Source organism: Ruditapes philippinarum, unplaced genomic scaffold, assembly GCF_026571515.1.
Source record: "Ruditapes philippinarum isolate M1 unplaced genomic scaffold, ASM2657151v2 ctg794_1_1_1_1, whole genome shotgun sequence".
Lineage (NCBI taxonomy): Eukaryota > Metazoa > Mollusca > Bivalvia > Venerida > Veneridae > Ruditapes > Ruditapes philippinarum.
The window spans coordinates 129159-144007 of NW_026866637.1; the positions used below are offsets into that span (position 1 = coordinate 129159).

The 14849-nt window shown below is 31.0% G+C and overlaps 1 protein-coding gene across 2 annotated transcripts; it reads right to left on the minus strand.

Moving 5' to 3' along the window:
• Positions 1–1258: 1258 nt before the first annotated feature.
• Positions 1259–14176, minus strand: LOC132733167 (sialate:O-sulfotransferase 1-like). Of its 2 annotated transcripts, XM_060719762.1 has the most exons (5): positions 13746–14176; positions 12335–12438; positions 9487–9900; positions 5446–5748; positions 1259–1825 (listed from the first exon to the last, which is right to left on the minus strand). In XM_060719762.1, exons 3-5 carry the CDS (start codon positions 9827–9829, stop codon positions 1449–1451), a joined length of 1023 nt encoding a protein of 340 aa, XP_060575745.1. In that variant the 5' UTR covers positions 9830–9900; positions 12335–12438; positions 13746–14176; the 3' UTR covers positions 1259–1448. The 2 variants fall into 2 exon arrangements, with proteins under 2 accessions (XP_060575745.1, XP_060575744.1); XM_060719761.1 differs by lacking the exon at positions 12335–12438.
• Positions 14177–14849: the final 673 nt, after the last annotated feature.

The window sequence follows — 14849 nt, forward strand, 5'->3', positions numbered from 1 at the left end:
AAAATATATACAGAAGAAAATTCAAAGTTTGTTTGTTTGATTGGATTTTACGTCGTCACATCAACACAGTATCGTGAATATGGGTACGTTCAAGATTTATTGGCGCGTTCTTAAAGCTAGCTAGATATCTTCTAAGTATGAAAGAATACAAAGTCCCTGTCAAAAATCTAACCCACTGCGGTGAAGTCAACGACCGGAAACACTCGGACCACGGAGGCCCTCGTAAATTCAAAGTAACATACTCAGAAAAAAAAAATATTTTAATATCCTTACAATCTTTAGGAATATGACTAGCGAATTTCCACTTTCTATCAACTTATATCAAATACCTCATAAGGTCGCATATATGAGAAATTAATTATCTTGTGAATACGATGTTCATTTAAAAAAAAGTATGTTTAATTGTAATTGTGGATTTATCGTTTTCTATTCGAATGTACTTTAATTAAGTAACACAAAGACATCAATGGGTAAAAAAATTGCCTATTGTATAGATATTATATTATTTTAATAAAAAGGGTATGAAGCAAACTTTTCTTCTTAAAAGTATGTGATGTACTACGATGTGTTCTATTTTCTAACGAAATTTAAGCGTTATACAAGGTGTGGCAAAACAGACTTGTAACAAAGCTAAAACATTCAGATATTTAAGAATAAAAACATCTCTTGTCCAGGTTTCTTGAAATCTCTCTGATGGACTGCAACGCGTTTTATTACTTCAAAATTGCAGCTCACTTAACCATCATCTTTTTCTGAAAATAATGTTTCATCGCTCCTTGTCATTGTGGTTGAATGAGCCAATAATAATCATTTCCATGAATGTCGAGAGTATATTACATTCGACCAAACATGATATTAAATACGATATAAAATATAATACCCCTACGTTAGAAGTAAATCTCATTCGCACCAAAATGAAATGAAGAAAACGAAACCTTTTTTTTCCGAAGTTCACAGGTATATCAAAACAGTGAGAAGTTTGAAACATTATCTATGAAATAATGTCAACTTTTAATTCACAAAAGTCGTACTTAAAAAGACAGAAAAATATGTTATTCATAGATAATTTTGTAATATTTACTTATTATTAAATAAACAGTGACAGCAAAAGTGTCCTCACACATGTTTTCCATTTTCTAGAATTACCAATATAATTCTTTTTAAACCTACTTTTGTTTGCCTATAACCTTCATAGAGACAACTGTATCAAATCTAAATGCTATGAAGAACAAAATAAATAAAAAATGACCGTCATGGCAATAATTTAAACAAATTTAATTGGTAGAAGGTTTAAAAATGCCACGTATTTACATTGAAGCAAAGTTATTTTTGATTATTTTTTTAACTTTTTATATTATTGTTGCCCTTTCACCTTCAGACTTGATAAGATGTTTTCCTTAAGAAATGTCTTTTACATGCATAATTTGAAGTCAAATTGCCTTATAAAGTCATGATTTATCATCTATTGGTAAATGATAAGAATTGAGAACGTCGGTTAATTTCCGTTTAGTGCCTATGGTTATTTCCACCATATCAATAACTTTATTTACAATTCTCCTCAGTTTATTATTGTAAATGTAATCATTTGTCAGCCATTTTGGTATGATTCGTTTAAATCTTCTATTCTCATTACTGGACAAACAGTATAAAGAGTTATATGTTACTGAAAAGTTTAGAAACGTCATTAAGTGAGAAGTTTCAAGAATTGTGTTTTCAAACAGTTTCTCATATACAAGAACATAAGCCGGTATATTCTTATTTTGTATCCAATAAAGTGCCATATCTTTCCATTTATAAGCCTCCCTTGAAACAAATGATGTCCAAGCTGAAATTAAAAGGAATAATCTGTGTCAAAACAGTGTCATAAACAAAAGATATTGAGGTTTCTAACCCTACCCCTAAAATACTAGTATATAGCCTCCCTATTGAAGAAAACTTATTTTTGTTAAATGAATAAAATTTTCTGCATTATTTTAATGAATCTAATTATATAACTTTTAAATGTTAAAAGAATTATAGAACAGGTGCTGATCACATAAACAAATGTGGAACGCCTTTAGAAGCTGTTCTGCACAAGGAAGACTTTTTTACAAGCTAATATTGTAAAACTCAGCTTCTATAACTATTTCTGAAATAACATGTCATGATCTAGGACAAGACTTGCAAGACTTTCATATTTTTTATAAATTTACTCTAACTGATTTTCAGTATTGTTTATTTTCGAAAGTAAGACAGAATCCCTTGAAAGCTTATATATTTATTTTTTTAGATTACCTCCGCTTTGTAAAGGATGGAGCACATCAAAAGCAGGTAATAAAATGTTCCAGAACAGAAAATAATATTTATCATATCTTAGACATAATGTTCATAATGAATTGATAAGACCATTATAAACAATTATTATCAAGCGGTGGTATGACACTGCTCTTTTTGATATTGGATTTAATCATCATTTGCTATGGAACCTTGTCATTGCTGATAAATGCAGAAAAAGTCTTTGAAATGCATCGTTAGTTCAAATTATTCCTATACACCTAATACTTTCAGGACTTGAATCTTTAGCCAAGGATACGCTACAAAAAATAAATTTAAATGCACTTCTACCATTTTCTCTAAATAAAAGCATTCTTTAAATACCTATTCAAAACTTTCAAAAAGCTGTGAAAATGTCAAAAAAGAGAACAAAAAATAGTATGGAGTGGTCAAAAGGAAAGAAACGAACAGTCACAACTTTGATATTAACAATTTCAGCAGTTTTATTTTCTTTGCTACTGGTTGTGATTTTAATGACCTGGATAGGCAGAATATTAGGGGAAAAAACAATGTGGAATCACAATTATTTTGATCGCTCTTTGCAAAAGAAACAAAATCAAAAAGAAAAAGTACAAAAACAATACATTACAAGCAATAATAAAAAGAATGCAAACACTGAAAAGTCCTTAACTGGTTAAAACACAAGCAACATTCTAACAGGCTACGTTTATGACATTAGGGACGACATTGATGAACTTTAAATTTAATATTTTGTAATTATAGTAATGTGTTAAGTTTCCCTGCCTAAAAAGGAAATCATGTTAATACAACAGATATTCAAATTTTATTTTTTTTCGAATACACATGTTTAACTTATGTCTTATTTTTTTCTATCTTATGTTAATTTGTTGGAAAAAATCAAAGTTCTTCAAAAGTGATCAAAGGAAACAGTTTTTACGGACGGACAGAAAGACTGACAGACTGAAAGACATAGGGTATATGATTAAACATACCTGGTTGTAAGCAGAATATAACATTTGAAAACAACAAAAGAAGATTGGTCGTAAAATAATTATGCTACACTTATCAACATTGCTATACATGTCGTAATTGGCCAAAAAGATGAATTATCTAAAGTTCCAAATAGAAACCGTTTAATAGTAACAAAAATATGTTTCAAGTTTGAAGCAGATATATTAAGAAATGGAGAAGTTATATAAAATACAATGTATCAACTTTTCCTTATGAAAATTTCAAAAAGTTCAAGCGTAGTTATAATGATAATTGTGTTGCTAAAATTATGAACCATGTCACATATGATGTGGTTGATTATAAAAAAACAAACATATCTTTTAAGTAATTGTGAAAAAGATTTCACTAGATAAAAACTATAATCAGAAATCTGTTAGTAAATGCCGACGCTGGGTAAGAAGAACAGTTCTCACTATATTTTCTACAGTCAAGCATAAAATATTGTGCATAATCTCAATACTGACATCTATCCATATTTCAAGATTCAATAAAACATATGTTCAGTACAATTTGATTCATCACAATGTTACTAAATTTACTTTCTTTGAATATACTGTTGCCATAGCAATCAACTTTTTTACATAAACAGAGAAAGAAGATGAGAAAATGTCAAGATTTTAATCTTCCCTTATTAAGGTTTTTTTTTTTTTCAGTGCGTTTTGCCTAGTCACGGGACGGTCAGACGTCCGGACGTCCGACGGACGGACGGACTGTCGGTGGAGGACAGATGGACGGCAGGTTAAGCTGAAATACACTCCAGTTAAACCGGTGGGGACTAATACAGGTATTGTTAATTAGCAATGACAATGTTATGTAGTAAATGATAATATTTTATATTGAAGAGTACATTGTAATTCAAAGTTATATTTAAAAAAATATGATAAACAGGATCATCAAACCACTACCTATTAATAAATAATTAGTAACTGATAAGAAACTAAAAAAAAAAAAAAAATGATTGAATATTAGGCCCATAAAGTCAAAAGGCAAAAGGGAAAGGGGACATGAGACCTGGGGAGGGGGGAATAAATAGAATAAATGAAAACTAGGGGCAAAGGGGAAGATATTTACCGTAGACCAGAAAACAACAAGAGACACAAAAGTGTCACCAAAACAGTATAAAACAACATAGACAAACTTCTGAGGAACACTGAGGGGCGCCGCCTTGGAACGGTCAGCAGCATAAATAATGCTGGGGAGTTTAAACTGGTTAATGGTGCACCAAACCTCACTCTTAGCCCCACCATGTTCCTATAAACGAAGACTTCTATAACTTAAATTTTCTTAATTGTCTCAGATGTAAATATATAAGGTTTTATTTAAGCTTTTTGCAAATTCAAACTATATGTTTCATTCTTAAATTCAATGTAGTGTTGACATGACCGTCTTAACACACGTTACGTCTTTTGTGCATATTTGTGTGTCTAATTGTCTAATGAAAAATATACATGTCGAGTTAAATGAATCTTTAAGTTGTGTTCTTTTTACGTTATTAACAATTCAATATAACTATGAAATATAAAAATGTCCGTCAGTTGTCAGCCTTATATGCACTTTCATGATTAGAAAATACCCTAAAATCGTTTTTTCGACTGTTTGCATCACGTTTTAAATCTGACAATACCTTTGAGATTATGATATAGAGGATATTGAATGAGTGTAAGGAGCCTCTGGCAAGCATAATATTATCTTATTTATCGAGTTAAATAAATTCAGTAATGATCTTAAACGAATTTAATATTCTATTTATCATACACCCAAAATAAAGACCGTTTAAATAAAGTGAAAAAGTCATTTTTCACTGACGCGCCTTTCGTAAAACATTTACATTTAGAATGTCTTTACACTATGTTTGTACAAGACTAATGACGTCACGTCAAAATATATCCACTGCCGTGCAATGTCATTTTTACGGAGTCGCAAAGTCGTGTGTGATAAAGCTAAATTATACTGGTTAGGTTAGACGAAATAAATTAAAAGTCATACATTAAAAAATTTTAACAGCAATATCATTATGCTATTTATTCAGACAGTGTAATTTATTCATTTGATTTATAAATTTGAATAATTAAGATAAAAATTATTTAAAAAATAATCATTTTTCGACAAATGAATAGTTTACATATGATTGGACAATAAAATAAAAACATGTGCACATACTTGTTGTTCTAAATATTTCTTCAGGTGCTATACCTTGTCCGGCGTTGAAATGTGTATCTTTAGTTTTGTTTACCACTGCATGTTGCCTATTGAATTCTGCAGCAATAGCGTTATAAGGATTTCTTAGAATACATATGGCACTAGAGAAATTAAGCTGTGAAATAGCCATTTTTGCACAGTCGGGATGACCGATTGAACTGTTACTTTTTAAATGCGTTTTCACAATGAATATCTTTCTTCGCATTGGACACTCCTTTGACCCGACAAAATTCCAATCAGTATATATACTGCCCGTATAGTATCCTTGAAAATGACAAATAAGAACAGTAGAATATGATTCAATGTTAAATCAATTATGTTATAATTTGCAAAAAGGATAGAGATATAAGACAGAAGAGTTTAAAGCATATAGCTTATCATGCAATCTATTACGTGAATGAAAACATTATCATTGTAATATTCTTTTTACTAAATCAATGCATACTGTCACAAAACACTTTACAAAATAAATATTTACAAACAACAACAAGAAAAACAAGAGGGTCATGATGGCCCTGAGGTCGCTCACCTGTATATAGGCCCCCCAACCCTCACCCCCCCCCCCCCCCAACGTTGCAGGGTCAATTTAACCCAAGGGCTTTTATTTGCACAAACTTAGTAGACACCCATAAGAAGATGTTTCATGCTAAACATCTAAGCTCTAGCTCATTGGGCTTTTTAAAAGAAGATTTTTTTAAGTTTTTACTATACACATATAGTTAAAAACAATGACACCCCAGGGGCCGGGCCAGTTTTGACCCCAGGGCTTTTATTTGAACAAACTTTGTAGACACTTACTAGAAGATGTTTCATGCTTAATATCTAAACTCTAGCTATTTGGGTTTTTTCAAAGAAGATTTTAAGTTTTTGCTATACACATATAAAGAAAATCAATGACCCCCGGGGCGGAGCCAATTTTTACCCCAGGTCTTTTATTTGAACAAACTTTGTAGACACTCACTAAAAGATGTTTCATGCTTAATATCTTAACTCTAGCTATTTGGGTTTTTTTCAAAGAAGATTTTTTAAGTTTTTGCTATACACATATAAGAAAAATCAATGACCCCCTGGGCGGTGCCAATTTTGACCCCAGGGCTTTTATTTGAACAAACTTGGTAGACACCTATTAGAACATGTTTGATGCTAAATATCTTAGCCATAGCTCTTTGAGTTCTTTAAAAGAAGATTTTTTAAGTTTTTACTATATGCATATAGGGAAAATCAATGACCCCCCTGAGGCGGGACCAATTTTGACCCCAGGGCTTTTATTTGAACAAACTTGGTAGACATCCATTAGAACATGTTTCATGCTAAATATCTTAGCTCTAGCTCGTTGGGTTCTTTAAAAGAAGATTTTTAAGTTTTTACTATATGCATATAGGGAAAGTCAATGACCCCCCGGGGCGGGGCCAATTTTGACCCCAGGGCTTTTATTTGAACAAACTTGGTAGACACCTATTAGAACATGTTTGATGCTCAATATCTTAGCCATAGCTCTTTGAGTTCTTTAAAAGAAGATTTTTTAAGTTTTTACTATATGCATATAGGGAAAATCAATGACCCCCGGGGCGGGGCCAATTTTGACCCCAAGGCTTTTTATTTGAACAAACTTTGTAGACACTCACTAGAAAATGTTTCATGCCAAATATCTAGACTTTAGCTTTTATGGTTTTTTAAAAGAAGATATTTAAAAAAAATTCTTTCGGTTGCCATGGCAACCAGAGGTCTGCATGGAATTAAATTCTTTGAACAATTTTTAAAGGTGACCACCAAAGGAACATTCCTGTGAAGTTTGGATGAAATTGGCTTCGTGGTTTATGAGGAGATGTCATTTAAAGTAAAAAGTTACGGACGGACGACGGACGGACGCCGGACGAAAAGCGATCACAAAAGCTCACCCTGTCACTTTGTGACAGGTGAGCTAACAACATATAACAGTATCCGACTTACTGTGCTTTCGTGTTCATGAGTTATAAATATTTTGTAAACACAGCACCTTTAAAACAACTTTAAACATGAGTTTAAACAGAAAAATATAATAATTATAAGATTTCCAATAAAAATTTATAAAGACACTGGATGATATCTTATTAAGATTTGATAAGGCATTACGATAAAAATTACCTTGCTTAAATTTGATAATAATATATATTCATGATTGCCACACAGCTTCTTTGTTTCTTCAAGAGAAACCCGTTTTGACCTCAAACAAGGTAACTATGCTTTGTTAAAAATTCTACATACTATAAATGGTCGAAAATATAAATACACATTGTCATTAAAAATGTCATTATTTTTGAAGAAAGGGTCAACTGTAATTTATCTGTGATAAGGAACGCAGCTTCTAATACATAGTTTATTCATTATTTTTTATCCCATTTAGAGATATTCAGTAACAATTCTATAAACTTCTGTAATAAAAAAATGACGGAATCTTTATCGAAGCAATGCTACATTCCAAAAAGGTAAGTTGTGTGTATCGTAGTTTTACAGAGACAAACATTCAAAATCAAAGGTTAAAATGAAAAAAAAAAGGTCAAGACTTTGCATAATTCAACTTGTTAGTTAAGTAAAGCATGTTGTTAAATATGTGTTTTAACCCAATAAATCAATACATTTCACTCGTAGAGACCACCTATAATATTTACACTTGTTGCCACGCCACTCGTGAAAATATTGCACCTGGTTTCAACTCAGTGAAATATATTTTGATCTTACATGCAAAACAAACAAATATTCTTTATATTCTATTTTGATATTGAAATCACAGCTTACAGATGTTGTGGTGTATTTTATAAAAACACCCTAAGTATGTTAAGGAAAATGAATGCGGGATCATTATTCAGATGGTTCTGGCCTGATACACGTTAGGTGTGTCATGATAATGACTGTTATTTTGATCCATTTTGGCGTTTTTCCGTTTAATAGAATGTTCCAATCTATGATATTATGAATAAATATCTACATGTAAATGATCAAAGACAAATGAAGATACCAAGCTAGATTATTTAAAATTATCACTATTATAAATAAATAACAATCAAAATATATTTAAGTTTTAAAAATTTCTCAGAATTCTAGATCGATTTCAATCTGTGAAAAAATTGATATTGTTCAGTTTGGACACGATTAATCAGTAGGCAAGAGGTCAGTGTTTAAGAGGTTATTGACTAGAGGGCAAAGCAATAAAATCGAAGATGTTATACCATTTTCACCTTTTATTAAGGTTAGAGTTTTATTTGTTCAATAAGTCTATCAAATGGTCAGTGGTCTAGAAGTCAGTGTAAAGAATGTTAAGGTCACAAAACCCTCATGATGTATACTACTGTATATTGTCTCATAATACAGTTTTTCAGTGTTACATTAGATCATCTATGTTTAGGTTAATAGGTTTATATATTAATGTAATTTCAGCTCAAATAAAATCAAATCTTAAACAGTCTTTTTCCCTAGATATGAATAATTTCTTTTATAATAGAGCTATAAATTATATTCAACAACTGTTAATTGACTTATCTATTTAAAAACAAGATATTTGAACTAAAATAAATATAATCATTGTTGAAATTTCCCGAAACAATTTTACATTCAGTGATTTCTCTATTTTTAAAAGAACAAAAAAAAAGAAATAAAAATAATCTGTTTTCGGCAAACAGTTTTTTTTTATATAAACTATCATCATTTTAGAAGCATTTTAGAAATGACAAAAATCAATATTCTAAAATCATGGCTAAAATATTAATGTTAAGATTTTTGTATAATTGATATACATATGATACACAAATTTAGAATTGTTTTATGCATACATAATTGACATATCTAAATAAAATATGTTTTAGAATGCTGTCGACTACTGTACATTAATGTTTATTCTCTACGTACAAGTGTTGTCCATTTGAAACATTATTCCAAAGACAAAAGGCCGAACTATTGTTCTTTATTGTTTGTTAATTAATATTTATTCATATTTCAAATCATTTTTTAATAAAAGCATATTCTTACCTGTTGCTGTTTCTATTAACTGACGTGTCCATGTGTTTCCTGATCCTGGGTAACTTGCAAGGGCGACAAGTGGTCTCGAAGTACTCAGAAATTCAGGTGATTGATTACAAATAAATGTTTTCATCTTTTCTCTTAAAAAGCTATTCAAGTTCACTGAATTATTCGAACAAAGTCGAAGCAATGCTTTAAGTGAACTTTCTTCGACGATTTTATATTGATTATCATGTATTGCCTGACTACAGCCTTCTCGTGTTATGATATTAGATCTACTGCGGTATAAATTATAAAAGACCATAACACAAGTTATCATGAGAAGAAGTTGTAAATATTTATGTTTTCTCATAACGATTTTAGTCACAAAAAGAAAATATGATTTAATTTTATGTGCTGAAAATGCCCGTCTGTATTTGATCTCTGAAAAAGAAGAGGTAATCATAGGAATGTAAAGTGAATACTTGTTTTGATTTAAACATGTTAGTGTCAAAGAATGATTTCAGCATAAGCCAATAAAATAGTACAACAGAGAGAGAGAGAGAGAGAGAGAGAGAGAGAGAGAGAGAGAGAGAGAGAGAGAGAGAGAGAGAGAGAGAGAGAGAGAGAGAGAGACAGAGACAGAGACAGAGACAGAGACAGAGACAGAGAGAGACACACAGAGACAGAGAGAGAGAGAGAGAGACAGACAGAGAGAGAGACAGAGAGAGGTGCAAAAACACCAAACATGTTCGCAATTCTTTCATAAAACTATTATTTTAATTTCTTCAAACAGATTCCGCCCTTCTCCAGATTTTAAATTAAACGTAAAATATATTTAAATAATAAGTTTTATCTTAGTATTTTTTCCAAAACACAGTGACAAATGTAGAAAAGAAGTCATGTCAAGTTAGTGATACTCTTTTAGATATTTTGAATCAATTGCATAGGGTCAAAATCAATTAGTTAATATGAACTCAATTAGGAATATACATGTAGTTATGTGAGTCTTCCTGTGTGAAACATGTTTGACAGCCTAAATATTGGGTATGTTTCTTTTGAAGCGTACCTTTGCAAATAGTCCATAAACAATGATTGCTTCTAATATATAATCTTATCTTACTTCTGTATTAAAGAATTATTGCCCATTTCCAATGGTCTTAGGATAGTGATCTAGGGTCATTATTTCTCTCGTTTAAGGGGTGAAGTGAAATATGTGTATATGTTTAAAATACAGTTAGCCTATATATGTCAACGGGTGAGAAAATGTGCAGCCTGACTGGGACTTGAAGCCGGGACTTTCGGAATACCGCACCGCGGCTTTACCGCCCGCTTACACACTTTCTCTACTAATTAATGAACAGTTCTGAATCATGACATATAAAACCTGTAAATGTATGTTAATATAAATATTTCACTACACATTGAATACGCATATTAATTATTGCCTGAAACAATCCACGAGAAAGTATGTTTTCTTATAATAGATGTAAAATCCAAATGAAATCCATTTGAATGAACCACATTTATTCTTTCCTTGTTTGGAAGAACAACAAATAAACATGGAGGTGGTTTTATATAAACTCACATTTTCTTCCGCTATATTATGTATATAACATAATTCAATTCGGCACGGTATAACGTTTCGTCTTCTTGACATGTACGTTTCAATAATTAAAACAATCGATTTTTCAAAGTTTTGCTTAAAATGAATAATATCATCCCCATTTAGCTCAAGACTTTCTTTATGAGAAGTTCGTCTGAAATTGTGGGGGAAACAGAATTTAATATTCAAGGTTATATTGAAGAAATTTCATTTAAACTTGTGTTTAGGTAAAAAATATAGAGAAAAGTTGTTTGTCAGTTGTGTAAACTGTAATTTTATTTCATCGAGCGAACTTTAGAAAACAATATTCTCACCTGTGACGTATCCATGCAAATATTTCTATCTCTTGAATATACCCTGTCTAGATGTGTTATTCTATTGAATGTGCTAAATTATTTACAATTTATAATAATGATATGATAGTAAATATATCTTTGAATCATACTGTTACAAAAAAGGGGAAAACAGAATCCCTAAAGAACACCTAAAACAACAAGATTGAAAAAGTTCAAGGATCGATTTGATTGAGCCTATTCATGGACGCGACTGATGAGTGCAAGTTACCGTCCACGCCCCTAGCACCGGCTTAAGCAAAATTCAATATTTAAACACGAAAATGATGAAATTTTGAATTTAGAAACATCCGCAGATGTGTTTATACGACGGTTATAATGGAATCTTCAATGTGACACTTCTGTGCCACTCCATGAAAATTGACTTATGGTGCCCAAAAATTGGAACGTGTGTACTCTATTTGAGAAAACAATGAAGGAAACTAAACACTTTGACATTTTAAAAGAAATTAGCCTTTTTTCTCATTGCGTTAGCTTTTGAGCATTTTATTTCTTTCATAATGTATTTGTACAGGTATTGATTTTATTCATAAAAAAACACATTTCTTTCTTGAACTTTTGTTTGTTTGTTTCATTTTACGCCTTTTCCTAACAGTATTTCAGTCATATAGGCGGGTAGTTTCCTAACCATCGTTCCTAAAAGTTACACCAGTACTAGACTACCTTCCTCCGTGCTAAACTACCAAAGCATCTCCCGGGTATCGAACCCACGCCAGAGAGGTAACTGGATTAGAAGTCATCGACTCTAACCCCTCGACCACGGAGGCGGTGCCACTCTTGAACTAACAATATTGGAACAAGTGATGTTATGCTAACAAATTCAATTTTGCATTTATTGATATAAATTTTATGCTTTTCAGTGGATTACTGATTTATCCTGATTTATCACCGTGAAAATTATCAAAATATAATTTCATACTTTTCAATGATGAGACTTCTTTTTTTAAGATTTTCCTTGTGTGAAACTTCAATTTTATTGTTGACTATTCTGACAGTGTCAGGGCTGTTTAGAGAAAAGCAAAACTGAAATTGATAAATAACTGAAATTTAAAAAAACATAATAATAAGAAAATTTACTTCAATTCATTTAAATTACCAATTACTAGATATCGTATCTAAATTTTGTTTCATTTTTACAGTCTGAACAATAAAATTCCTTCAACATGCAAAACTGCTCTTGATGACATTTGGGCATATTTAAGTATCCTACGAGCAATAACAGCCTAATAACTTGAAAAGCAATGACAGGCATCAGCCCAAAAAATAAGTAAACAACCCAGCGTTCGTAAGGCACCCTTTTAAAAAATTCTATGTTTTCCAATCTCCTAGTCGCTTTTTGAATTTTAATACATCTGCCAACACTTATTTTACAGTCTGTAACAATCCTCAAATCCGTTTTCTTTCTTCTAAAAGATGTATGACTAACAAAACCAAATGATATCCCTCTGAATCAAACACAATTGTTTTCCTCCCATGGAATACACAACTTTTATAATGGCGGCCGCTTACATTTTACAGAGCCAGGTCTAATATAAATTCGCCGTAAGTAACAGAAATAAGGATAGATGGTTTGACTTTTTCTCCTAGACTAGAATTGTTATTTGAATAAAATGAATAATATCATCGCCATTTAACGTTGATTGTTGAACTTATTTTCAGCCCAAGACTTCTTGTATTTTATGAGAAATTCGACTAAATGAGGCTATCAGTGGGGAAAACAGTTTTTATTTTAAAGTTAATATGAAAGAAATGTCATTTAAACTTGTTTTTAGCATGAAATAAAAAGAAAATGTGTTTGTTTGTTGTGAAAGATGTAATTTTATTTCATCTCGTGGACTTTAAAAACAGTTTTCTCACTCGTGGCTACGCCACTCAAGAAAATGCTGCTTTTAAAGCTCACTCGATGAAATAAAATTTCATCTTACAGACAAACAAACAAATATCCTCTATATAATCACATCCCCTAGATCTAAATGAGACAAAAATATCTTAATACAATAGAATACTCTATTCATAGTAACAATGGAAGGAGAAAGAAAACAATTTACTATTCAGTCATAAGTTTCAGGTCAGTACAAAAAAACTGAATGAGCGATTATATACGTCACATTTATATGGCGGTAATTTTCAAAATGGCGGCCATGTAGAATAGCAGGGAGTTTCTTCAAAACTATCTAAACTGCAGGGACCTTTTTTTCCCGCCCCAATAAATTTTAGAAGTCTTGATATAAAAATATACGCCGTATTTTGTTGATTGTTTAATAAAAATTCGAAAATTAAACTTCTACCAAGTATTTGATAACTATGAATAGTCTGATTATTGATCTTACCTTGCAAGGCAATCCTGCTTCCATGAAAAAATATGATTGAGCAATCAATAGTTAAATAGAAAAAAGAAGTCTATATTAATGTGTTTAGTATTTGCCAGTTGCTAAACATTTTGTAAATTTAAGTTCTGTTATTGTTCTCTTTTTGTAACTTTATTACTTAATCCTTATACCTCTGGTGAACTAAAGTGACTTGTATCGGGAAAAAAAGGCAGCTGAAAAAGTTTACACGGTGATTATAAATATACTCCAATATTTGAATTTATCATCTATACTTTTAGCAAATATTATAAATTATTCATGCAAAATTATCAACAACAACATTGTAATTTACACAAACTTTGATATCCCCTGATAATCGTTTGCTATTTCTTATCTTCAGCAAACATTGTTTGATATAACTACCTTTCTTGTGTGCCGTGTTTATCATGATACGAATATAAACCAGATATGCCACAGTGTTTGTAATACACCAAACCGATATTTTTGCCACAAGCTGCTAGATACTGCAATAAATCATTATCTTTCAAAGGAAACATATGACTTTCAATGAAAAGAAATTATACCAAAGTAAAAAAAATGAAAATGCAGAAATAAAATCTTTGAATTTTGACCTTCACGTGTAACCTTAAATTTCGGCTACTTGACATGGTGAAATGAAAATTAAACCCACAATTCCTTCAACTGGCAAAAGGTTTATAAAATGATACTTGCTTGACCTTGATCATGAGCTTGCACATTTGGATGCATTGTTTTGAATACTTCCTTTCTATAAGGATAACAATTTAGCAGAGTTTAGAGTAAAACCTTCAAGGGGTACACTTACCGCTGGAGTTGAAGTTGCACTAAATGATAAGATATCTTATTAATATGATAAAAATCAATTTTAAATTCTAAGTAAAAAATATTTTGTTTCTATTTTGCTGACTAATGTGATAAAAATATGACTGTTTGGGTGTTTTACTCTTATACATCGTCTTTTAAACGTAAAAAATCTGCAAAATTATCAGGAACCACATTTATATTTTCTGGTTATTTTCTTATAAATCAGCATTTTAGACTTAATCTCAGACTGACAATATTTGCATGGTTATCTCAATGAAGCAT

What these genes read in the sequence shown, in the direction of transcription:
- LOC132733167 (XM_060719761.1), bottom strand. Translation starts at nt 9,829, where the DNA reads ATGAGAAAACATAAATATTTACAACTTCTTCTCATGATAACTTGTGTT. An exon ending in GTTAATAGAAACAGCAACAG is followed by an intron (nt 5,749 to 9,486) that starts GTAAGAATATGC and finishes GTCATTTTCAAG; the next exon opens with GATACTATACGGGCAGTATA. An exon ending in AGAAATATTTAGAACAACAA is followed by an intron (nt 1,826 to 5,445) that starts GTATGTGCACAT and finishes TTTTAATTTCAG; the next exon opens with CTTGGACATCATTTGTTTCA.